The 24,350-nt window shown below is 37.5% G+C and overlaps 3 protein-coding genes across 4 annotated transcripts; 1 reads left to right on the forward strand and 2 right to left on the reverse strand.

The window, feature by feature from the left end:
* Positions 1-127: 127 nt before the first annotated feature.
* On the reverse strand, positions 128-4,958 carry LOC112166891 (glyoxysomal processing protease, glyoxysomal). Of its 2 annotated transcripts, XM_024303819.2 has the most exons (14): positions 4,807-4,958; positions 4,675-4,721; positions 4,401-4,578; positions 4,258-4,305; positions 4,057-4,128; positions 3,441-3,581; positions 3,079-3,171; positions 2,837-2,940; positions 2,613-2,698; positions 2,437-2,531; positions 1,639-2,347; positions 1,157-1,355; positions 718-809; positions 128-579 (listed from the first exon to the last, which is right to left on the reverse strand). In XM_024303819.2, exons 1-14 carry the CDS (start codon positions 4,870-4,872, stop codon positions 317-319), a joined length of 2,193 nt encoding a protein of 730 aa, XP_024159587.1. In that variant the 5' UTR covers positions 4,873-4,958; the 3' UTR covers positions 128-316. The 2 variants fall into 2 exon arrangements, with proteins under 2 accessions (XP_024159587.1, XP_024159588.1); XM_024303820.2 differs by lacking the exons at positions 4,675-4,721; positions 4,807-4,958 and having other exon boundaries at positions 4,258-4,300; positions 4,401-4,498.
* Positions 4,959-6,483: 1,525 nt separating this feature from the next.
* LOC112164756 (putative E3 ubiquitin-protein ligase RING1a) lies at positions 6,484-12,338 on the forward strand. The gene is made up of 11 exons (XM_024301049.2): positions 6,484-6,784; positions 6,944-7,004; positions 8,141-8,199; positions 9,611-9,692; positions 9,851-9,971; positions 10,064-10,105; positions 10,445-10,966; positions 11,266-11,373; positions 11,475-11,684; positions 11,944-12,031; positions 12,088-12,338. Exons 1-10 carry the CDS (start codon positions 6,688-6,690, stop codon positions 11,983-11,985), a joined length of 1,344 nt encoding a protein of 447 aa, XP_024156817.1. The 5' UTR covers positions 6,484-6,687; the 3' UTR covers positions 11,986-12,031; positions 12,088-12,338.
* A 2,078-nt stretch (positions 12,339-14,416) lies between these two features.
* On the reverse strand, positions 14,417-15,691 carry LOC112164757 (auxin-repressed 12.5 kDa protein). The gene is made up of 3 exons (XM_024301050.2): positions 15,524-15,691; positions 15,239-15,431; positions 14,417-14,814 (listed from the first exon to the last, which is right to left on the reverse strand). The coding sequence occupies exons 1-3, from the start codon at positions 15,627-15,629 to the stop codon at positions 14,775-14,777; spliced, it is 339 nt and encodes a 112-aa protein (XP_024156818.1). The 5' UTR covers positions 15,630-15,691; the 3' UTR covers positions 14,417-14,774.
* Positions 15,692-24,350: the final 8,659 nt, after the last annotated feature.

Here is a 24,350-nt window from a genome sequence, read left to right on the forward strand (position 1 = left end):
CACACTTGTTTCGTAATTTTGATTCGTTGGTTGAGAATGAGAGTCTTAGCTATCTCATGTTTACTTGTTCTTGGCTATCCATGTTCAAGGGTTTAAAAAAAAAGAAGAGAAAAAAGAACAAGAATAATAAAATAAAAAAAACATATATAGTTATTTCACCTATACACAATGCTTTTGTATAAAGTTACAGAACTCAATCTGAAGAGCAAATTCTACTGCTAACTATGGATTTCTCACCCAATTTCTGAAGTCATTGAAGCAGAGCTATGAAACCTATAATCTCGGTATTTCTAGGAAATTGCAGTGGGCTCGTTAGTCATAACTTGCTAGGAACAATGTCGTTCAATAGTCTTCCAGCCCTGTTAAGCTGTGTTGGCTTTGAAAACACATCTCGTCTTTCAGCTAAAAATTTTGCAAAGCGAGAACCTTTCTCTTCTTTGTTGTGATCATTTGGTAATGACTGTTGCATATGAGGCAAAGGAGGGGGCTTTGGAGACAGATGCGGCATCAACGCCCACACAGAAGAAAGATGTTTGTTTGGTTGGTCGAGAACCTGAAGATGTGAAAGATCTTGCATGTCTGTTGGAGAAAAAACCAAAGTTGTCAGATCGGACTAATACAATGGGAAAGTGGATGTCTGTTTGTATGACTTCACAAAAAAAAATCAGTCAGATAAAAAACTAACTGAAGCTAACCAAACTCGGATAGATAAATAACCTTTTGAGAACTTGAAAATTGGCAGGAGAGCCGCACATGGAATGCTGAAGTTCAGATGTGGTATAACTGTTCCTCCACCATGTCTAGCGTTGCTGCAACAAGAACATGCCTCATTAAATAAGGAACTTCTATCTGTAACGAGTGAGCAATATAAATTTAATGAAGAAACTATAGATCTGATTTGATGATAAAATGATGCAAAATAAGCAGTTTTATCAACAATATCATTAGACAGTACAACATGATTTCACCAAACATTAGCAGAATCACACCAAACATGGGGCTAGGACAAACTTTAGACTACAGCAACGACAAACTTATATCAGTTCTAGTGTGAAATCAAATATTGAATGGCAGCTTTTCTTGTTATAACTTCTTTAATACATGGACACCGTTCACCATCATAAAGAGGCTTCACAAACTTAGATATTTGGCATACCTTGTAACAAGCCCAATCATATGACCATCTGAATTTACAACAGCACCACCACTACCACCTGGATGGACAGCTGCAGTTGTTTCAAGCATCACAGGAGAGTGCCCTCGAGTATTTCCTGGTTGACTGGGTTGATGTGATAGTTGAAACTTTGCTTTGACAACTTTTGCCACCACACCAGAACAAATTGATGGGGAAAAGCCTGATGGTATAGAGCCCAAACAGAGTATGAAACATGAGGAATTTACCAAAAAAAACAGATAATACAATGCATCTTCTAGAAATAAATTGCATCTTTAGTAGTGCTAATGCAGCAGTGTCAGAAAAATAGCTTAAGGGCATCAAATCTATTCAAAGATTTAACTGGCCAATGCATCTGACATCATAATATCCTTTTTCTGTTTCAATAATGTAATGCTATTTACACTTGTATCACTCAATTTTCTGCAGTAACATTTATGTAAGGTCGTAGGAGCGAGGCTTACCACATCTGGGTCCAAACAGTCCATGTCCAATAACATATGCCTTTGATCCTAAAGATGGCGATGAAAAGTCCATGACAACTGGGGAAAGCTGATCTGGGATGTACTGGAGCTGTAACAAGGCAACATCTAAAGGTCCTTTACAAACATAGACTACTTTGGCGTCACACCAAATCCAAGGGTCCATATGATCCAGGCGGACACGTATATTTCTATGGCCTTTGTAAGATGAGTTCAATGCTCCATGTTCATTCCCAACTGAGGGATCTCCATGCTTGTGAAGCCCAGGCAGAAAGCCTTGAATCTTTTGCTCTGGAGATAGAGATCCATCAGATAGGAGGGGAGAAGCCTCAGAAATGGATCCGTCACTTGCAGTCCTTTTACCAAATCTCCATGGTTCTAAGAGGTGAGCATTTGTCAGTATCAGGCCTTGCTTGTTGAGGAAAACACCAGATGCCCATACTCCATCATCTATGGTTATAAGACAAACAGAAGCTATTGCCTTCTCAACAGCTGATGGGGAGCAACTAGTAGAAAGATGCTCCTGAATATGCATTATGGGTCCATTTGAGCCGTTGGTGTTTGCTAAAAATGCTTTCCCTACAGCATTTAAGTTTCCTTTGTCATAATAAATCCCTTTTTCTGCATAATGGGGCTCCTTCTGCAGCAAGTCACTGCAAGCAGTTGCAATGGCTTCCCACGAAATTACCAGCTGTTACCCAAGACTAAAGTTTTGGATGACAAGTTAACTGGAAAAAATTAAGAGGATACCATGTCAAATAGGAAATGTTCTCAAGTTACCTGAACTTCAGCACCGCTAGTCTTCTGCCTCAATGGTCTAATCAACATACCAATAAGTTGTGCATTCTCGCTCAAAACTGGACCACCTTCCGCTCCTGATAGGATTAGAATTGATAGGAATCAGAGACCAATGGCATGAAAAGAACAATGGAAACTCTTAGAAGTAATGCTCGCACCAGGAAGACACCGTATGTCTGCCATCAGCAATGGACTATAAGATGAATTAGGAGGATAGCAGTTGGCAATGGACCCCACTGATATGCTGAAATAGGAAGCCAGTATTAGCTGGAGGATCAATAGGTTTTTATAGTTATACTTCAGGCATAATCAAAAAGAAAGCATGGATAATATCAACCAAACAGGTAGCCATAATATGCACTTAGACAGGAAGATAAGTTACCTGTTAAAGAAGTGCACAGGTGACAGGATACCAAAAGGAGAACCCACTGCTACAAGAAAGTGTCCCCTTTTATTGGAGGGTGATATAGTTATATTTGGCACATCCTGAAAAGAAATTATCAATCAGTCTCAGATATATTATTAAGAGAACAATTGATACTCAAGATTCACAATTCAATACCTTTGAGTTCTGAATTATCACAAGATTGTATGCTAAAACAAAGGGTGAGAACATAAATTTACCTTAGAAAGCAAGGATACTCCAAGAATTGCGATTCTTGTAGTTGACTTTCCTGTAAGACTTGCGTTCCTCAATTCTCTAACTGCCAAATTTACCTAGTCATGCACGACAAACGATTATTTTCACAATCCAAAGATCAACAATTATGTCCTTTAAATAACAAGAAAATATTGAAAGGATCTAGTTATCATGTTAACTTTCATAATTTCCTCAAACCAACTACAAAAAATAAGAGCTGCTCCATTAGTGACCTTGTTTTATAGCCTTTTTAATTGCTTGCTTTCCAGTCATAGGTCATCTCTAAAATATACATGCACACGATGTGAACTTTTAAGTGAATTTACAAAAAAGAAACATCTAGTACCTGCGTCTGAATAACATCCATAACTGGCTGAGGATTATAATGTGATGCTAAAGACCAACCAACCTCCCATCCATGCTCTGGAGAGCTTATAGAAGCATCAATAAGAGATTGGAGTGCAATAGCAGATGCAGGAACGTCAATCTGTACGATGCACTAGTTTGATCAACATTGGAAACCATATGTAATGTACCAAAGAACTGTATTCTACTATCAGGTAATGATGAGAGACATATATCAATAATGCTATTCATATTATCAATGACCAACTATTGGGATTGGCAGCGAGACTGCAGTATCATCTCATATCAGTCACAAAGTTGTGGTTGTGAATTGAAGAACATAATTATGACAAGTTCTACTTTTCCATTATAAAGTAATCGTTTAATTGACCCTCAATAGGCGACCACTAACGGTTATGGATATGCACAAAACATACAAAACAAAAGGCAAATGGACTAATAAGTGCTGATAGACACATGAATTATAGTCAAGTAGGCACAAGTACAATTAGTTAGAGTTGCTAATGATAGAAGCTTTTTCTCTATATACTCTACACTCAAATGGTTTCTAATGTTCAGTAATAGCCAACCCAACAATTGCGTAACAAATTCCCTACCAGGGTCAAAAGCTGCGCTGCAAACCAGCATGGAGGTCCTTTCTCCGAGCCTTTCTCCAACGACATGTCATCCTGTCAATCAAACCACCTCATATAATCAAACGCTAACATCCAACGCGAGACACTAACCTCACTAAAACTCTTCATTTCAAAGCTCAAACAAATTCAACAACGCAGGGGTATTGTACTATACAGCTATACCTCTGCCATAACATCAATCTCAACCCCAGGAATCAACTCAGGCCTGCCCTGCAAGTTACCAATCAAGCATAACCAACCTCATTAAAACCAACCCCATTCCATAATCAAACAACTAATCAAAACTACATCACATCAATTTCAACCTGGGCGAGGCTCTCTCTGTGTTGCAAAGACAGAAACGGCTCAACAACTGAAGCAACAGTCACAACCAGAGCCGGTGACCGGTCACTTCCGCCGCCGCATAGCTGGTTCGCGACCTCACCGTCGTAAAGAGTTTCCGGCAATAACATTCCGGAAGCTGATATAGTCGTCGTCCCAGAGCTACACAAGCCCAAAACACAAATGGACATCGAAAGCATGGGTCAATACAAAATTAGGGTTAGGTTAGCTAATTGGTGACAGAGAATTAGGGCTTACTTGTACTGGTGGAAAGCATGGTTTCGCATTTTGAGGCCTTTGGGGTCCTAATTGAAAAGGGTTTACGTGATCAGTAAGCAGCTGAGGTCTGAAGATTGAGACTTTCAGAGAAGGGTAAAGACTACTACTTACAGGGCCTTTGACTCTGACCATGACGGCGAAATTCCGAGCAAAACCGACGATTTCCGGTAAGCCCATGACGACGGTGTGCTTGTTCTGAGGGTGCGATTCCCAAGAACCTCAGGGTTTGATTTACAGTCTCAGAGGTATATATAGGTTTGAGGGAGATGAGAAAAAACAAAGAAGATGATTCTATTTTACCACTCTGGAAAGTGAAAAAGTTACTTTACTCATTGGTTAAAAAAGTAGTACTTTTTTGGATTTATAGTTTAATTTTCTTATCTAATTGGGATTAGTTTAGCTTAATTTAATTTAAGTGGGGGGTTACCAGAATTGTTCTTTTCTTGGAAGCCCATGCAAGCCTTACCATATTTCACTATTTGACGAATTAACCCTTGATGCTCATAAACCTTTGCTAAATACATTGGTAAACCCAAATGAAATGAACATCCATCATTTGTAACATGTATTTTATATTAGAGGAATTGCGTTTTATGATATGCATGCATGAAACGTTTAATTTTACATACTTAACTTCTTCTCAACCAAAAAAAAATTTACATACTTAACTTGACATGTTTAATTGATATGTTAAAATTTCAAAAAATAATATTTACAGATATAAAATTTATAGAAATATAAACAAAATTGACACGAATGCATATATAAACGTCATGTATTACATCATTGGCCAATTATTTATTCATATTTTTTTATGGTTTACACCAAACCATTAGCGGAAAACTTTGTATTGGCCTTGTTTTATAGAAAGTTATTTGGCGAATCCATCGTCCTTAATTTTAGACACTTTTGGTGCATGCTTGACACATTGCATTGTTTGCGGTTGTATGCAATAGGTTTCTAGATTTTCTTCTATATTTTGATTAAGGTAGACACAATACGAAAGGGTAATGAGATATTTTTTAAAGGATTTGAATTCGGGATGTTGTCTGCTTAGTGAAAAGTTTAAAGGTTATAAACCTAATGGGCGGTACTCTTTCTTTTGCCTGAATCTCTTCCAACAGGAATGGTTTTAACGAAGCTGTAAAATGCTCTCTTTTCATTTCTATCATCTGATTCGATTTTATGAATGAAATCTCATCTAAAATAAAAAGTTAAACTACGCATCATAAATTGAATTCAAATTTTCAAAAAGCGAATCAAATACACGAACTAACTCTATTCTTCTCATTTTCACATCGTCAACATCGTTTTATGCATTTAACATTTACACTAAAAACTATTGACCCGCAATAACTTCCAACGAGTAATCAACTTTCCTTTCTAACATACCTAAATATTAATCCATTCAAAAATACTAAACATTCGAATGATTATCAACTCACAGTAAATTCTCACGCGTCGATAACTCTTCACATAGTTTAAAAAAAAAAAAAAACAAAGCACGATAAGTGCAACATGGTCAATGAGATATTATTTCAAGAAATGAGCAAGTAGACTCACGTAAATTATCCAGGGTTGGTTTAACTCCCTTAATCTTTCTAATTAACGTGAAGCCCTCTCACTAAACAAACAAAAAATCCTAAACACTCATAAAAAGCGAATTCCAAAAACCACAAAGCAAAGCATATTTATTAGGTGAATTTACCAAAATGACCCCACAGTGTGAATTGTCTCCCCTATATATAAAGAAAAATATTACCCAGTCTAATATTTATTTTCCTCCTTTTTAAAAAAAAAAAATTCCATTCAGAAATAGAGAGAGTCTCTCTTCCTCTCTCTACCCATCCGCCTCTTCTCTCAGACCACCACCACCACCACCGCAACCGCAACCACCGCCACCTCACTCTCACTCTCCTCTCTCTTTCTCTCTCCTTAGCTCTCGTGTACACGCGGCGGGCGGCGCTCATTCGCGGCAGAATTTCGAGAGCAATGCCGGCACAGAAGCGTGGCTTCGAGGCCGCGGAGGACGGTGATCCTGTGGAGAACCACCGCGAGAACGGCCTTGAGGAGCCGCAGGACGGAGAAGGTACGTGCTATTTTACTATAATACCCCCCTCTCCGAACCAAATTTCCCTCAACCACCGCCGCGCGCGCGCACACACACACGCACGCTCTCTTCGTTTTCTCTCGTTTTCTTCACTCTCTGATTCTTTCTCACTGCGACGTCGTTTTGTTTTTCCTACAGAGTCCGATCGGAGCCGGAGCCCCGAGCCGAGTGAGGACGAGAAGGACGACCAGAAACCCGAGTAAGCTTCATATTTCTTTTGCTGCTTTCTGTTTTGGCTTTCGTTTTTTTTTTTTTTGGTTCGTTCGTCGTTGCGCATCAAGTGTTTGATGCTTGAAACGCTGCGTTTTGATTTCGCGATCTGCGTGGTTGGCTTGGCTGTGTGAGCCAGTGGCTCACCGGAGCTTGACGTGTAAGTGAAGCAGTGGACTGGGATTGTCGCGTTAGGAAGAGGAAGAAGAAGAGTAGTGGTGTAGTCGGGTTTTGGGCTTTGCGAGCTGGGATTGTTGCTCCGGCCACTGGATTCGGGGCTCAATTTCGCCATGCGTGCATGGTTGGTTCGAGGTTCGAAGCATGTTGCCTTCTCTGGCTGGTTATTCAGCAACGCGTCCCCATTTTCGCAGTTTCGGAAAACTTAGCAGGCCAGAAATTGATAGGAGTTTGCGTTTGTTGCTGAAGCAAAGTGGTGGTTTACAGCGAAAATTGTCACCTGCTTCGTTGTCATGGAATGTGGGACGAAGTGTTGCTCTTAGCTCGAGAATTGATTCTGGTGACGATTTGAGGAATGACGGTGGTCAGGTGAAAAGGGCCAGTCATCGGGGACAAAGATGGAATTTACAATTTGGTTCTACTTAGCTTGTTAGCTTTGTAGCTGTTCTGGGTTACCATTATAGTACTACACGTTTTGCACGATATATTTCTGCTGGTTTACTCGTTTTCGTATAATTTGCGAGATTAATGTAACCAAAGCAGCATGCGTTGTTATAGTCCTTTCTGGATATGCACGCTTGCAAAATGCAACAGCTTATGGTTTGGGTGGTATGGATGTACAGTATGGTACAATGATGTGAAAAGTTCCATGGAAGTAGGCTTGAGAATGAAATCAATGTTATGAACTGGATATTAATTGTTTCCTTTTTCTGATCTTGAGGTCGGGTAGATTCTATTTAAAAGAGGTTCTTATGGATCCTCTTTGTGCAGAAAATGTGAACATCAAATCTATTTCATTTTTTTAATTTATCAGTATTTTAAAAATTTGTTAAGCATGCAAAAAAAAAAAAAAAAAAAAAATGGAGAGAAGTTGCACATAGATCAACCTATCAAACATTGAATCTTTTGTATGCTAAATTTTTTTTTTTCCTTGATCTTTATACACAGATACGTTGCAGTAAGACTGTCAGAGATTCGGAAAGAAGTGCAATGCCCTATCTGTCTAGGTATGCTTCCAAAGATATTGGTTAAATATTTGAACTGTTTTGGATGCTAAATCAAGCTCGCAAGTATTCTGATCTATTATGTTTCAGTTTATTTTTTTTCTTCTTAAAAAAAAAAAGAAAAAGAAAAAGAAATTGATATCCTGCCATTGGGTACCAGCATAAAAGTAAAACTCATTGATATAAGAAGGTTGATATATTTCATTCTAGAGCATCATGAGCTCTTGCATGCTTCTGTGGTTAGCTGTATTGTATCATTGAGAGTATATCTTGAAATGCCATTATTTAAATCTTTGCTGCATAAAAGTCAGATTTAATATCCTGAACTTATATGTACTACACTTCTGTGTAAAATCCCATTTCTGCTATCAATCTGTCTTGCTGGCCTGATTGCTGCATATGCTTTAACTGGACATATTATTTCTTCCAGCAAGAAGATGAAATGGTTGATTGAGACATGCATGAAATAATTTTATTTTGAGTATGAAATTCGTATTCAAAAGCCTTTTGTTTTAGTTCAACATTCCAAAACTTTTATTTGTGATTATAGAATAATATATATCCAGAAAACCAACTGTAAGATACATTTGGAAATTTGATGCAAACCATGGACTTGTAATTATATTTTGTTTTCAAGTTGCTGTACTCTTGACTGAATTACTCTGTTAAATGCAGAGTCAACTTTTCATTATGAATGATCATAACTTGCTATATTCACCTCAATATAAAGTCAGCTGAGCTGCAAAAACAATTGATTCAGTAGATATTGATAATACGTGTAAATTCATTAAAAGAAAAGGACTTTATATTTAGAGGTCACGTCAATTTATATGAAGCCTTATAACTTTTATATCCTTTCTTTTTGATAGCTGCTTCCGGTATTAGCAGCCTTATTGATGGGTTAATTCACTGATTCTCTCGTTTCTGTGACTGTTGGGTGTTTGCACATGTTATCACATTTGTTTGTTCGGTATACATTTATTACCTAAACCATGCGTAGCTTCAATTCAGACCCATGCTGAGGTGGTCTAAATCTATATTTCACATCCATGTAGATTACTGTCAAAAGAATCAGAGATACAGAGCTTCGGCGTCCAAAAATGCTTGACGTTAGAATTTTAATACTAAAGTTTGCTAAATGAATGAGATAATGAATATGATATTATGTAAACTCATCTGTCCCTTTTACACATGTTACGGTAATGGCCCTCCCATATAGTATAGTTGATGGTGAATTGTGGGTGCAGGCTCAACTTTTTAAGTGTTTAGCTCGTTTCTAGTAGCCATGTCCACATAGTTTTCTTATTGTTTGCTGCAATAAGTATTGGCTTTTGTACCCCACCTTCCCCCTACCTCCTCTCCTAAAATTATTATTATTAAAAAAGAAAAATCATTTACCCTTTTGTATGTGTAGGGATCATTAGGAAAACAAGAACAGTGATGGAATGCCTGCACCGCTTCTGTAGGGAATGCATTGACAAGTCCATGCGGCTTGGGTATGTTAAAAACTGCAGACTATTACCTTTACTTTTTGTTTAGAAGGAAGAGTATTTTAAATCTCCTTATATACAGATTTTGTTTAAAGAATATTCCAGAAAGTTTGAGCTGTCAATATCTCGTTCCCATATTCCGACTGTACTCTCTCTTTCTGCAGGAACAATGAATGCCCTGCATGCCGTACACATTGTGCTAGTCGTCGCTCTTTGAGAGATGATCCGAAGTACGATGCCTTAATTGCAGCTATTTATCCGGATATTGACAAGTATGAGGAAGAGGTACTATGATGCTGGTACTACATTTTGGCTGTACACTTTATTTCTAAATTGCATTTAAAATGGTAGCACTTACTGTTTAATATCTCCTGTAGGAATTAGCTTTTCATGAAGAAGAGAAGGCTCGCAATAAGCAGGTGAAAGATTTAAAGTGTCTGTTATGCTTGCAATTATTTTGTGATTCTTACTGGCAATAAAGCTTAAATAAACCTTTAAAATAAATATATAAATAAATAAACGGTTCTAGTTTTTCTTGTGAAACTGATGGCACTCTCTAACTTTTGTAAATCCCTGGAACAGAGTTCAATGACTTTTGTTGAAATTCATTATGTTTTTGTTTGTTGCCTTTTAAAAGATATTCTAGTGTTATACCTCTTCCTCATTCAGGTATTAGGCGTCATTAAATCTGCATATACAGTTCTTTCTGTTTCCATTTTGTTGCTTTAGGGTGTTGATCAATAAATTTATTTGAACAGATCCAAGCTTCCATTGCCCAGACATTTCGACGACAATCCGAAGCACTTGGTAGGAAGCGAACAACAGCAAAGGCCACTGCAGCTGCATTTATGAGATCACAGGGTAACTATAAAAATTTGAGGAGGAGAAGGAATCATAAAAATACTGTTGAAATTCAAGGATCCGATGACAATGAGGAGGCAAATGGTAATGATGGAGGAAAAGATTCGTCTTCTGGTGATGAGCGCAAAGAACCAAGACCAAAAAGACCCAAAAGATGGGCAGGAGCTCGATATTATCAGCCTTCATCAGCAACTGCGAATGCAGATGGTGATGATGAAAATGATTATGAGGTGAACAGAGAAGTTATGGGTGCATCTGTGGGGTTTGTTCGCAGTCCAGAAAGGCTTGCATGGGGTAAAGGTGGCATGCGGAGTCATACACGATATGGCAGTTCTAGTGGTGCGAATGGTAAGAATGCCAGGAACCGCCTTTCTAAGTTGGTGGATTATCTCCGGAACTCGGAAGCTAATGATAAAGGGGTAAGTTTTTGAGTTTAGGCTGCAATAGTGTACTATGAATTTCCTTTTGAAATTTTAAAATGGCAGACAGAATTGACCGTTGGAAATCCCATATTCTATATTACCACAAACTAATTTTATTTTTTAAAAGATATTAATACAAACTGCAGAGGGTCATGACGCCATTCTTTTATACAGCCAAACTATATATATGGGTGTGTTTTTCAAAAATATGTGGCGTTCTGCATCGTAATTGAGAGAGTGGATCAATGATTTCACATAGTTTGGTTTTTTTTCTTTCTCTGTCTTCAAAATATCAGCTGGATATCCACCTCCTACTTGTTTCTTTTGATGAACAAAGAATACCCAGTCTGCAGAGGCCTTATCTTTGCTGCAGTCCCACCCTGTCAGTTGGACAACTATGTCAGGTAAAACCACAAATCTTTTACCAACTGCGTTTTTCAATTGATAGCTTTTCTTTTTCTGCTAAGCCTCTAACACCATACTAAATTTGGTTTTATGTATACAGTATGTTGCTGCACAAACTGCACTGCAACCTGATGAAGTGCAAATATACTTTTTAAAAGAACTACAAGCCAAAGTTAACCCATCAGACCCTACAAATGCTTCAGTTTCAACATCTGGTGTTTTAGATTCAAGCAAGGATACACTGCTTCTGTTAAGAGACGATGAATTATTGGGAGAAGTCCAAGTACGCCATCTCATTCGTGGCCATCTGGTGAGCCCCTTTATCTAGAGTACACTTGTAGGAGGTTTGGACTTCAGGTTTTCATAAAACTTCCAGATCTGATACTTTTCCTTCACAATCATGTTCATAAAACCTCCCTCTTTCCAATTCATTGGTAACATACACACACAGAAACAGTGTTTGGCGCACGTGCACGCGTGCGCGCGCGCGCACACACACACACACATATATATATAAACAACTATATGCGACCTACGTTGATGACCCCTTAATGTGTGTCATTCTGCAGCTTTTGGCGTATCAGAAGAAGTGGAACTTAAACCGTGGCTGAAGATAAGTTTCTGGTAGCAAACCTAGCATATTTTAGTTTTGACTAGATATATATATATATATATATATATATATATATATATATATATATATATATATATATATATATATATAGTGAGCACTAGGCATGGAGAGCATCAGGTCAGTTAGGTCTCATATTTAGAGCTTCTCCATCATGTGTTGTTGGTTAGAGCAGATGCCTGTCTTTGGAGCTCGCCAAGTACTCGCAGAACGAGCAATTTAGAAGCAGACGTCTTCGAAGCTCATTACAACTGTTAATTGTATTACAGGTTATAAGTACCGGGTCAGTTGTGAAAGTAATCTATTTAATCTTATGGCTGCCATGTTTGACTATCCCTGGTTTGCACCCAAGGCTTTACAAAATCTCCCAAGTAATTATGTGTTTATTTCTCTCATCTCACATTAATAACATTAGCCACATAGGATATGTCAAAACAAAACGTATCAACTACGAATACTAAAAAAAAAATCATCTTATCTCAAACCAATATGATGTGTCGCATCATCAATAAGACTTTGGATCTTCATTTCAAGTATTCAGCTATAATTGCAGGATCCAGATTCTCTCGGCTCACCCTTATTTATATTTGTTTCTCGTAGACTTTTTGTGCTAGCTGTTGATTTGATATCCGAAGGTGACGTCATTTTAATCAATGAGAGTGAGGCAGCGAACCAAGGATAGTATCCGTAATTGCACTACATTATATGCTACAAAATTCTTTCATTGATGGTGCAGGCGAATTAATAGACCTAGCAGATCTCAGCTATTAATATTTATAGATATGAAAATTCTTCTATGTATTGACAGTATAAATAAACCAACAAATCTGAACTATTAATATTTATAAACAATTATTATTATTAAAAAAATATATAATCATACGACCTCACTCGGTCAAGCATAAAGGATACAAACACCCCTCATATTACAATGCATGCTCTCAAAGAGTACTAAATCCGAAGAAATCCAAAAAAAATTAAAGACCAAACTGACTGCACAAGCAGTTAGACTAAAACCCAAAGAGAATGCAAAACTAAAAACCGAAAGAAACTAACAACTAAATTTATTCTGACATAACCCTAAATCTCTGCATCTGCCTTGATTAGCTTGAGGCCTAAGACCATCTTAGAGTACCCCTCCACCAGTCAAAACAGTGAAATAGCCTGGATCTAGGATCATGTTGAGTCCAGCCCACAGCAAGCTTACCAAAAGGCTTGGCCCAACTTCAGCCCAAAACAGAAAAAGGAGGGAAAGTGGGCTTAAGCCCAAACACCGAGCCCAACTCCCACTGCCTCACTCTGAGATTGGACCAAAGAGCACTGGAAACTTAGAAGGCTCGTCGAAGTCGTTGCTACCCCTACACAACCGGCCTCTGCCCTTCCAACATCTCTGGCGATCGGCCTCTCCTTTCAGCCATTGGAAGAATTCAACGGAGCCTGGTGTGGGTGCTTACCAAACCTCGTCGGCAATCAAGTCTGCCTCCCAACCTCGACCCGACTTCACTCCCAAATCCGCTGCACAGATCCGATCACCACCACTAGTCGACTTTTGTTGCAACTGCACGCGCACCAATCCAAAACCCGACGTCAATACCAATCCGACCTCCATGCGACAAAGCTCTACCTCTGAGCCGTGAGCTTGGCCTCTCCACCGCAAATCGACGGGAGAACTCTTCCCCGCCTGCTCTACCGAACCGAGAAGGCGACGCCGAGTGTCAAAAGCAAGTGGATGAAGCCGCCGCCCTGCTTCACTAAACTAGGGTTTCGGAATGCAGTTCTGCGAAAAGTGGAGCGCTAACCATCTATACCTGTTGATGCTTTTTCTTGTAGATAATTATTTTTTATGTAAAAAATATATTTAATGTTATCAAACTATTCATTGCTTCATTGCTGTTAGTACGAGTGTACACTAAACGCTCTCATGCTACGGTCCTTCAAGATCATAGATCATACATTCATCATTCATCTGAAAATTATTCTATGCACCGACGGTGTAAATGATCCAACACTTATAAGATGATCTCAACTCTTAATATTTATAATTAATATTTTTATTAATAACTTAAAAATATATTTAATATAATCTAACCATTCATTTATGTCGATACAACGAGCGAATAAAAGGGAGAATTCAGTGCACCGATTGTTAAACATTATGACCAATGGCTGAAGGGCGCTGAAGGGCGAGGCCGATTATGACCAACCATACTTGATTATGACCAATTGTTAAACATTATGATCAGGATAACGTGGTTGTCTCTTTCACAGTGTGGTCCCACTCACCAACTGCCACGTGGTATTTGAATCGGCCCTTATCCATTCAAATGCGGGTCCTATAATGGATCAACTAGTTTGTCTTAAAGTGATAATAATTGCATTAGATAAGGTTAACTTAAACACTAATCGGATCGTTGATAAACTAATCAAATGAATACAAAAAGCCGTTTATTTATTTAATAAACGATATTACTAAAGCAGCTCATCACCACCAACCACGGTAACTCTGGCTTTTGCAAAAGACCAATTACCCGTGGCAGCGTAAAAGTAGCGGAGTAGTTCAGCTACAACAGCTACATAATCTTAATTAGACAGTGATCTTAACACAAAGCCAAAGCCTATTTGGGTACCTTGGTAATTAAAAACGACGAACCCTAATCACAAAATTCCATCGAAACCAACACAACGAGAAGGCACGTGGCAAACACTGAAAGGAAAACGACACTATTTACATTCAACCCCAGGTAGCCTTATCAGTTTTCACTTGTCACCTTAACGATGATGCTTGCTCCTCGTCTCCCCACTGTACATCCTGTTATGATCACATAAAAATTTCAATTAGTCAAATACATCATTTTACTCAAATATTAATTTTTTAGTCTCTTTTTTGAGTCGAGATGGAGGATCTATATATATGACATCTAAATAAAATGATAAAATACGGATCTCCATAGTACAATATTTTTCTTCTCAAATATTGTTATGTGTACGGACATAAGAACAAAATTCTAGAGTTTAGAGTTTTTGTTTTAGATTTAGTGTTTATTTTCCGACATATCTGAATGGAATGATACATCAAGTCAACCATTTCTCCATGTGTTAGCTGGTACACATCTGAATCCAACGGCTAGATTCAAAGGCGTTGAGTCCTCCAGATCAAGATCGATCTTCAACCACTAACTAATATATAGATTTACATGTTGATCTGCATGGATCGAAGTGACTGTGATACGTACCAGTCATAGACAGTGGGAGAGTTTGGCTGTGGGCTATCAAACACCTGGTTTCCCATCGTTTTGGTCGCAAGGTTGCTACCTGGGTGGAACACACTCCTCCAAATGTTGTCCTTGCGCGCCGAAACCGGCGTTGTTGGGGTCACCGGCGTTGTCGGCGTCGTCGGCATCGTGATCTTGCTCGACTCTCCCTCATCTACACCACCACGTACCATAAATAACAATCAAAACCCAGACAGCAAATTAATGATCTATTATATGAATACGAAGCGTACGACACGCACGAACCTTTGATGTTCAAGGGCTTAGGGGTGACCTTTCTGAGCTTGCCGAGACCTCGTTCAGGCTGAGGTCCAGCTACTACATCATCCCAAAGCTTCTCTAGCAGAACCATCTTTGCTCTCAACTTTCTTTATATTGTGCTCCTTTCTTTCTGGTAGGTTCTGGGTCTTGGCTAGATGGTTGTATGTATATATAATAGAGCTTGGTAGCTGAAAATATCTTTGGGTACTATTAGAAGTTTACTGATTTGATAATGGGTTTTTTGCCTTTTTGCTCCTTCCAAGTGTTACTGGTTTTACCCTCAGGATGATAATTCCTAATTCTGCGATTGCTTGTAGGAAAATGGAGAGTGGAAAAAGCATGAAAAGACGGATAAGGATGAAGACTTGGTAAAATCGATGAGAGTGGATCGAGGCTTGGCTCACAAGCGTAACATTATATATGAAATACTTGTCGTATTCCTCAGAGCAAGGAGGGCCCCACAGTGATGGTAGACATGTGCTTTGAGAGTGACACGTTGGCCCCCTGGTTTGGTAAATGGATATTCATGATGATGATTTTGGGTTTTGAGTGATGTTTTATTTTTGTTGTGTTTACTTGCTAAGAATCGGAAAAAATGGTGGAAGCGGAGTTGAAATCGGACATTCTCACTAAAAGGTTTTGCATGATATATATTGGTTCATGAGGATATAACCGAGGGAGCTAAAATGAGATTGCAACTCATGTTCATTTTTAGCACCACTTTCCTGGTTGTATATTAGCATGATGAAGATGATGCTATTAAATCATGATAAGACCATGTTCTCTATGATAATTGTTCATTTGGTTTATACAGTTTATCACGGACATAATTGTTCTCAACATATGTTCTTTACACAGTACATAAGTGATTGCATTCACATCAATGCCACATTTTATAGTTTAATATAGAAAATTTGGTTTCGTGCAGGGGTGGATCCAGGATTGAAACTTTGGACGGGCTGGGATTTCTTCAACAAAAAAAAATAAAAAATAACCAAGCATTCAAACCCACTTAATCAATTAACCAAGCATTCAAACCCACTTACCCACATCACATTTAACCCACTGTCCACAGCAATTAAACAATAAAATGATAAATTGCAGATTTGCAAGATAAGGAGAAGAAGATAACGCTCAACAGTCAACATTGCATACCAGATTTTCAGAATTCCAGACGATGAGACGAAGAGAATTTGACCGCAAGTCCCGAAGTCCGCAACCTTCATTCTTCAATGAGTTCAATCCATGAAATCTTCACCTGAATACAACCTACGAACATGAATTTCACATCAATCCTTAAACCATATAAATTGCCCCAAATTGGATTGATTCAATTAATTAAACAAAATCTTACATTGAATCATTGCCCCAAATTGATGTTGATGTCTTGGAGAAGCCGAGAATGCTAGAGCCCAGAGGCCAGAGCTGCAGATTTGCAGAAGTTGAGAAGAGGAGGAGGACTGGGGGAGTCGACAGCCAAGGCCCGAGGGTCGGATTAGACGAAGTGACGAACTGGGGTTGGAGCGTGCGTAGTCGAAGAATCGAACTCCCAGAGGCCAGAGCTGCAAATTTGCAGAAGTTTAGAGGAGGAGGAGGACTGGAGGAGTGAGGAGTCGACAGCCAAGGGTCGGACTAGATTAGACGAAGTGACGAACTGTCGAACTGGGGTCGGAGGCTCAGAGCGTAGTCGAAGTCTCAAAGAATTGAAGTCGAGTTAGTCGACTAGTAGAGTGAACAAGAAAAAAAAAATTGGACGGATTTGGGCTGGAGTTATAAAAAATACCCAACTAAAAAAAATGTATACATCTAATTTTTTTTTTTGCCCAAAATTTTCGGACGGGCTTGAGCCCGCCCCACTTATATACTGGATCCGCCCCTGGTTTCGTTTCAATTCACCTTAATGCATTCCTTGCACCCTTTTGAATTTCTTGTCCAACATTTGGTTTTTTTATTCTCAAGCTAAATTTAGATAGTTTGCCATTGTTCCACTGTGATTAACAGACTAACAGTCGGAGCAAAGGAAAAAGATCATGTCAATTGATTCTTTGCTCTTTGATCTATGTTGAAAGTACTTTCTTTACTTTTAGTTTGTGGATGAGTATTTCTGCCATATTCAATTCGGCTAACCTCATTTAGCTTTTGAGGGATCCTCGTAAAATGAATTACCAGAAGTAGTATGATGAGCTTAGTTAATAAATTACCAGTAGTAGTGGGCAATGAATCGGATACTAAATTCTCTCTCAAGTACAATCTAGTTAGTTGTTAGGATTTTTTTTTTTCCAGACTGTTTTTTGTTCTAGAAATGTTGCAAGTGGGTCAATTCGCACAAGGAATCCTGTTGTGTGTATGGACGTACTCCCCAGGTAAATTGGATGACGGAGAACCACAGTTAATCGATGATCTCTTTGATTTTCGGAACAGAGAAAATGTGCATATGATGACCTGCCATGAATTCCGGTGTAGGAAATTAGGTGAATCAGACCACACAAGAAGAAGAGTCACCCCTAGCTCCAGCTGTTGTCGGCATAAACCACATAAAGGACACCTTCCATAATATAGGATAGTCATTAAATCAGATCTTCATTTACTTCTCTTGATAACTACAACTTGCAGAAATCTAATACCCTAAGAGCAAGTTCACCCGTTGGGTCACCAGGTCACGGTCACCAGGGCAGGAAACTATTCACTGCCACTGGATCTTTGCTTCCACCCATTGGGTCAGGGTCACCAGTCAGTTACTGTTCATCGAATATTTTATAAATTTTTTTTTGGAAAATGAGAAATGTATGATGTAAATAAATAGTATTGATAAACAATTTGAAAATGCAACCAAAGAAAATTTTATTGGTAGACAAATTATATGTCCACCGACACTTTTTTTTTTTTTTTTTTACTCCACCGACAGTTTTATCATATATACACTACCGACAAAGTTTTTGAAAAGTGTGAAAATATTTAAAACTCCACTACCGACAAGTTCACCGTATTCCCTCGTACACTCATATTCGAAAAAAAAAATTGTAGAGTATGAAAGCTATGAGGAGAAGGAGCAAAAAAATTTGAGGAAGTAAGATAGATGATTTTTTTGGTGTGAGAGGTAAATTAGGAGGTGAGGTATTTATAGGAAATTTTGGTTATTTTTATTTTGTTACCGTTGTAATCTAACGGTATTGTTTTTTTTTTTTTTAACCTCTGCAATCTCCAGCCGTCAGATCCATTTCATAATCATAAGCAACGGTCCAGATCTGTGGACCGTTGCATTCAAATCTGCAGCTGCTCACCAACGGCTACATGCCACGTCGCTGCACATATTCACAAAACAACAAAAAAACGAAAGCTACGCGCCTGCCTTAATTGTCGCCGCTAGAAGACAAGAAACTGACTTCCACTCCCCCCCAAGGCGCGTCTCCCCGAGCTGCTTTGTTTTGGGCCAGGCTGGCATCCTGGGTCACCCCCTCAGTCAACCTCCTACCCGAGTTCATGACCTGGGCCTCCCACTGTGGTTTTTCCCTCTTTCCGGTGGAATCATGAACAGGATGATTCTGGGGCAGCAGCTGCTGCTTTTGACGTGGTGCCCGGGCAATAGGATGCCCGGTGAACTTGCTCTAAAGAGTGTTTTTCTCTTTGAACATCAAGTTGAAAAGCTCATGAACATGTTGAAAATACTTGGATGAAATGTTTTTCTGGGTTTCTGGGATTGCAGTGCACAGATCAATCCTTACTGGGTAGCAGAAACTAAAATAACACACAGAACACCAGATTTTGGTTACGCAATGAAAACCTCAAATATGAGATTAGAAACATTGCGGGGCTCTAAATCTTGAGAACCCAATATAAGAATCATCTTATTCAAAATGATACGTTCTTTTACAAACTTGAATAGCACTAGCTCGGCTACAATGTTTAGACAAAAGTTAACACAAAGTTTGTCTATTTTCTTGAACTCCTTCACTTGAACGATCACAAAACCTTGCTCTTCTTTCTTCACAATCTCTCTACTGATCTCAAGAGAGTTTTTATGTATATGAAAGCATGATCAATAACACTTATACATAGACCAAGTGTATTGACACTTTGTGAAGACTCAAACTCAAGCAAACATGCAAGACTATCAATATTCTTGTCTCTCTCAATACCCACCATTCTGCCGTGTATATTTCTCAAATATATTCAGTACCAACGGCAAAAACCTCTGACCTAAATATTCTAACCTAATTCTCATTTAATTATGAAAGAAACTTTCCATATAAGAAATTCAACAAATCTTAAGGAAAATCAATTAGGAATAGACAAGTCCTAAAAACCCTAAGGCATCAACACCAGATTTTAACACTCAGAAAAATCTTCTAAAGACATAAATACATAAAACCTAAAACCTACTTTCCAAAATCGGACTCCACATGAAACTGACTACTGACTCGGAGATTACAACACACGTTGCAATCCCATGCATATGCAGATGCATTTACCTGTGATTCTCCAAGATCAGTAAATAGATTTTGTCATAGCTTTGTAAGGGAATGCCAACACGACATGTACAAGAATTGTACCTACACATGTTGATGCTCCCTCCTCAGAGACTCAGAGTGCTGAAGATAAGCATGCATTATGCTACCTTTACCAGGAATATTTTGATTTCGGAAATGAATGGATATATTACACCCTTGTACACCTTAGCCAGAGGACTGTGAAGAGATGAGAATCGAATAATGGAATTGGGAGATTGAGGCATAGAAATTTGGTGGGATTGAGAGGCTGGTGTTAGAGAGAGAATAAGGGGAATTTCATATTGGTTTTAGATTATATGGAAAATGAGAGTTTGGATATATATGTTGGTGTTTGATTGTGACGAGAGTAGGATGTTGGGTTTTGAAGACAGGCCGGATTAGAGTTTTGAGAGATATGGCTTCTGGGTTTTTGTACTTACATGAAGGATGGGAATCAAAAGTGTTGCATTCAGGCAAGCAATTTTTTTTTAAAAAAAATTATTATTTGTTATAAATATTATATAAATGTGGTTGTCCATTGTAAATACTCATTAGTTATGTCTTTATGATGTAAACAATACTCCTATATAAAGGGGTCTAATGAGAATGAAATACATACTTCTACCTCCTCCATATTCTGTTTCTCTCTTCTATCTCTATATTTTTTCTCTAGTTTTATATCAGCACGAATTTGCTCTTATTTTTCTTCTTCTTCTTCTTTGAACTCCATGATGATCCGCAAGCCTTATGGTGCAACATAGTTGCTTATGACCAAGGCTAATGATCTATGAGTTTTTCTTCTTTCTCTCCTAGATGAATATCAATTTTCTTTATGCGATCATTTACATATATTTGTATGTATCTTTTATATGATATAATTGTTGAACATTTATATTTCATATGCGACAATGATAACTACATGTTCCATTGCTCAAGACTCGAGTCCTCTGACCGAGTAGTCTTAGAACCTATGGTTCTATAGACATCACACGAATGTTTTTCTCGTGTGTTCCCTATGGGATCCATTGTTCATATTTATGAACTCTTCGAAACCTTTGTTTCGTATATGAATTTTTCATAGAACATACTGTTCTAATAATTATGGATCCTAATATATCTCATCTTTTCTCTTTGTAGAAAGATGACGCATCTAACAAAATTGGACTTTGATCCTCTTAAAATTTATGGCAAGAACTATTTGATGCTGAAATTCACCTTGTGGCTAAAAACCTTGGAAATGCCATCAAAAGTTGACAATAAGTCATATATGCAAGATCCGCCAAGCCTATGATTTTCTTGCGTTATCATCTTGATAAGATCATAAAAGATGATTAGCTTACAGTGAATGATCCACTTGGGATTTGGCAAGCATTGGCTGATCGATTTGCTCACTAGAAAATCATTGTTCTATCTAGAGCACGATATGAATGGACGCATTTTGTGCCTTCAGAACTTTAAATCTGTCACTGATTTTCAATTCCGCTAAACATATGATTACCTCCCAACTAAAATTATGTGGAGAATCTGTCAGTGAAGATAATAAGCTTAAAGTCTCTGATTTTTTTGTGGACAATGGAAAACATATTGATTACATGATCAGCGGCGGTTTTTCTTGACACTGATAAATTTTAAGCCTATGTTTAGGCCTTTTTTTTGTCTCTGTTTAATTTGTTTAGTCATTTTAAGCCTATGTTTTGGCATCGATTAAACGTAATTATGTTTCATTATCTTTATCTGTTTAATCACATTTATTACATTTAAATTAACTTTATTACAATGATTTCATAACTGAATTTGTCATGAGTATTTGTTGCAAGATTTATTTTAATGTCTTATGATTATTTTTGTCATATCTACCTCATATGATTATGTCGTTTGTGAAAAAATAACAATATTATTTTGCATCGCTGGGACTTGAACTCATGTCTTTTTGGATGCGATCCAAATATCCTAACCAATTAGACTACAACAGTTTTATTGATTATTTTGTTATAATGTTATATTAATGCATGTTTCAATTATTGACTCTAAATGAATCTATCTCTATTTTGGAATATTCTGTTACTCACCAATTGATATCAACAATTTTAATTATATTTTCAACAAAATTGAGGTATGTATTTTCATGAGTTTGACAACTTCAATTTAATTTCCTCTTATTAACTTATCTGATAATTTAATATAAAATTGTCACTTTATAATGAGATCAAAACTACATGTTTCTTGATCCAATTACATGTGGACTTAAAATTCCTCCACTGATTGTTATACAATCAAATAGATCGAAACATCTTGTTTCTTGATCTCCAATTATGTCAGGACCTTTGTCCCTTCTCTTTATGAGTACATGTGAACCTCTGTTCACTTCACTTTTAGAACATGCTTCTAATTGTGAAGACTCAAATAAAATATTTTGAGTATGAGGGCTATGGTCCCTAAATCTATTATTATTGGAGTATATGCTTATACCCATATGGACTACTGTCCTAGACTCAAATTGAGTATATAATTTTGACATTTGTTTTCAGTGTCAAACAATAAATGAACCACGTGTTCATTAATAAATTCAATTTGAACCATGAATGTTCATGATAAATATAATGACAAACATAGTTGTCTTGCATGCATATAATGCAACTATGGACATGATCCATTGCAATTGTTGATAGTTTTTCACAATTGATGCTTAAAAAAGCTAAGGTAACAATCATCTCAAGAGCTGCAGATCTTGATTGATGGCCGGCTCCAACTGAGCTCGTATTATGTTACCTATGTGGAATATCATTGCATATATTTGGTGATAAAATTTTCACCTAAATTAAGTTGTATTAATCAACTATAAGTATACTACTGTATACTGTATCATGAACTAAAATTTCATTGAGCCAAATAAAAATTATTTTGGCGTGACCAATGTGTCTTTATTTTATCTACTATGTCATGTAGACTCATCTACATACATACTTTACATTGTTGTATAATACAACAACAGTTGCGTACCTTCCTAATAAGGGCATTATAATTTATCGCATAGTTGCGAGTTGTCACTATAATGAGACAATCCTCCCGCCATTAGGGGGAGAAATATCGTTCATAAAAAATGTGAATTGGTGTGAGATTTTATCTACCATATCTCATTTTAATTTTGAGAAAAAATCTTAATTCATTATCTTCTTGACCTAAAAATTGGTTTGGGCTCGCCACCCACCAATGGATTTCCAATCCAAATTTTTTGCACGCATATTTTGCGAATGGTCAAACTAGATGGTCTTCCTGCCGTTAGGAGGAAGAAACACTATTGTAACGGCGTGCATTATGTGAAATATAGCCACCAAGTCCAATGTTTCAAGCTCCCTATAAGGGAAGATTATACAAACCCTATAACACTCGTTATGAGGTTATACAAAGATCCACACTCTTTAATTAATTTGTCCTTGAGAGACAACAAATGCCCTAAAAGAGGCATAGGTACCGGATATGAATTAGCTTATTATAGCTAATGCATGCATATATTTTGAATGTGTGATAGATCTCTAATTGATGATCATTGATGATATCTCATCTGTAGTTGCAACTAAATATCATCAAGGGTTGCATACTACCACGTTTCATTGTGTCGACAAATTATACTATTGGCCAAACTGGAAAGAGGCAATTCCAATGAATTTAAATATTGTAAACGTGATGATATACTTAGACTTTATCTACCCTAAAAAATTACAAAGGGCGTACTAAAGTGAATTGAAATCACTATGACACAATTCTCTTTATAGAGACATGGGCTTATCATTCTTCTCCAAGCGACAACTTTTCTATAAGTACAGTGTTATATTGATGAGAGACTTATGGCATGTTGTCTTGGCTAATATGAAGATCTTAAAGGAAAATTGCTAAAAGCAAATTCCCAAATCCTATGTGTCATTATAAGCATATTACTTAATCAAATCCTTGACCGATTCATATTGCCAAAGGCAAGTCCATTAATGAATGAGCTTAAAGCTCACTCATGGAATCAAAAGTCTAAAGCTCATACATACTCATTCAATTATGGTCAAAGTGACTTATTGCCTCAATGAATACTATGACAAGACTAAGAAAATCGAATTCGAATCATACTCATAATGTTGCAACATATTCTAACTTTCGCGAAGTTATGAATTTATCTAGAGCTCATATTGAGCCTATATGAAATTATCAATTACACAAATTGATATTTATAGCTAAGTATGTCATACTTAAATTTCAATGCTCGGATAAAGGTAAATGTGTCAGTTGTTGTTCCTTTATATTGTTATTCTTTAACTAATATCTTTATCTATATTTTG

This window comes from Rosa chinensis, chromosome 5, assembly GCF_002994745.2.
Source record: "Rosa chinensis cultivar Old Blush chromosome 5, RchiOBHm-V2, whole genome shotgun sequence".
NCBI lineage: Eukaryota > Viridiplantae > Streptophyta > Magnoliopsida > Rosales > Rosaceae > Rosa > Rosa chinensis.

Excerpts from the sequence above, each read along its gene's own strand:
- LOC112164757 (XM_024301050.2), bottom strand. The coding sequence starts at position 15,629 with ATGGTTCTGCTAGAGAAGCTTTGGGATGATGTAGTAGCTGGACCTCAG. Across the intron at positions 15,432-15,523 it reads TAAGCCCTTGAACATCAAAG|ATGAGGGAGAGTCGAGCAAG; the intron begins GTTCGTGCGTGT and ends GTGGTGGTGTAG. Across the intron at positions 14,815-15,238 it reads TCTCCCACTGTCTATGACTG|GATGTACAGTGGGGAGACGA; the intron begins GTACGTATCACA and ends TGATCATAACAG.
- LOC112166891 (XM_024303819.2), bottom strand. The coding sequence starts at position 4,872 with ATGGGCTTACCGGAAATCGTCGGTTTTGCTCGGAATTTCGCCGTCATG. Across the intron at positions 3,582-4,056 it reads CAGCGCAGCTTTTGACCCTG|ATTGACGTTCCTGCATCTGC; the intron begins GTAGGGAATTTG and ends TGCATCGTACAG. Across the intron at positions 1,356-1,638 it reads ACTGTTTGGACCCAGATGTG|GCTTTTCCCCATCAATTTGT; the intron begins GTAAGCCTCGCT and ends CTATACCATCAG.
- LOC112164756 (XM_024301049.2), top strand. The coding sequence starts at position 6,688 with ATGCCGGCACAGAAGCGTGGCTTCGAGGCCGCGGAGGACGGTGATCCT. Across the intron at positions 8,200-9,610 it reads GCAATGCCCTATCTGTCTAG|GGATCATTAGGAAAACAAGA; the intron begins GTATGCTTCCAA and ends TTGTATGTGTAG. Across the intron at positions 11,685-11,943 it reads ATCTCATTCGTGGCCATCTG|CTTTTGGCGTATCAGAAGAA; the intron begins GTGAGCCCCTTT and ends GTCATTCTGCAG.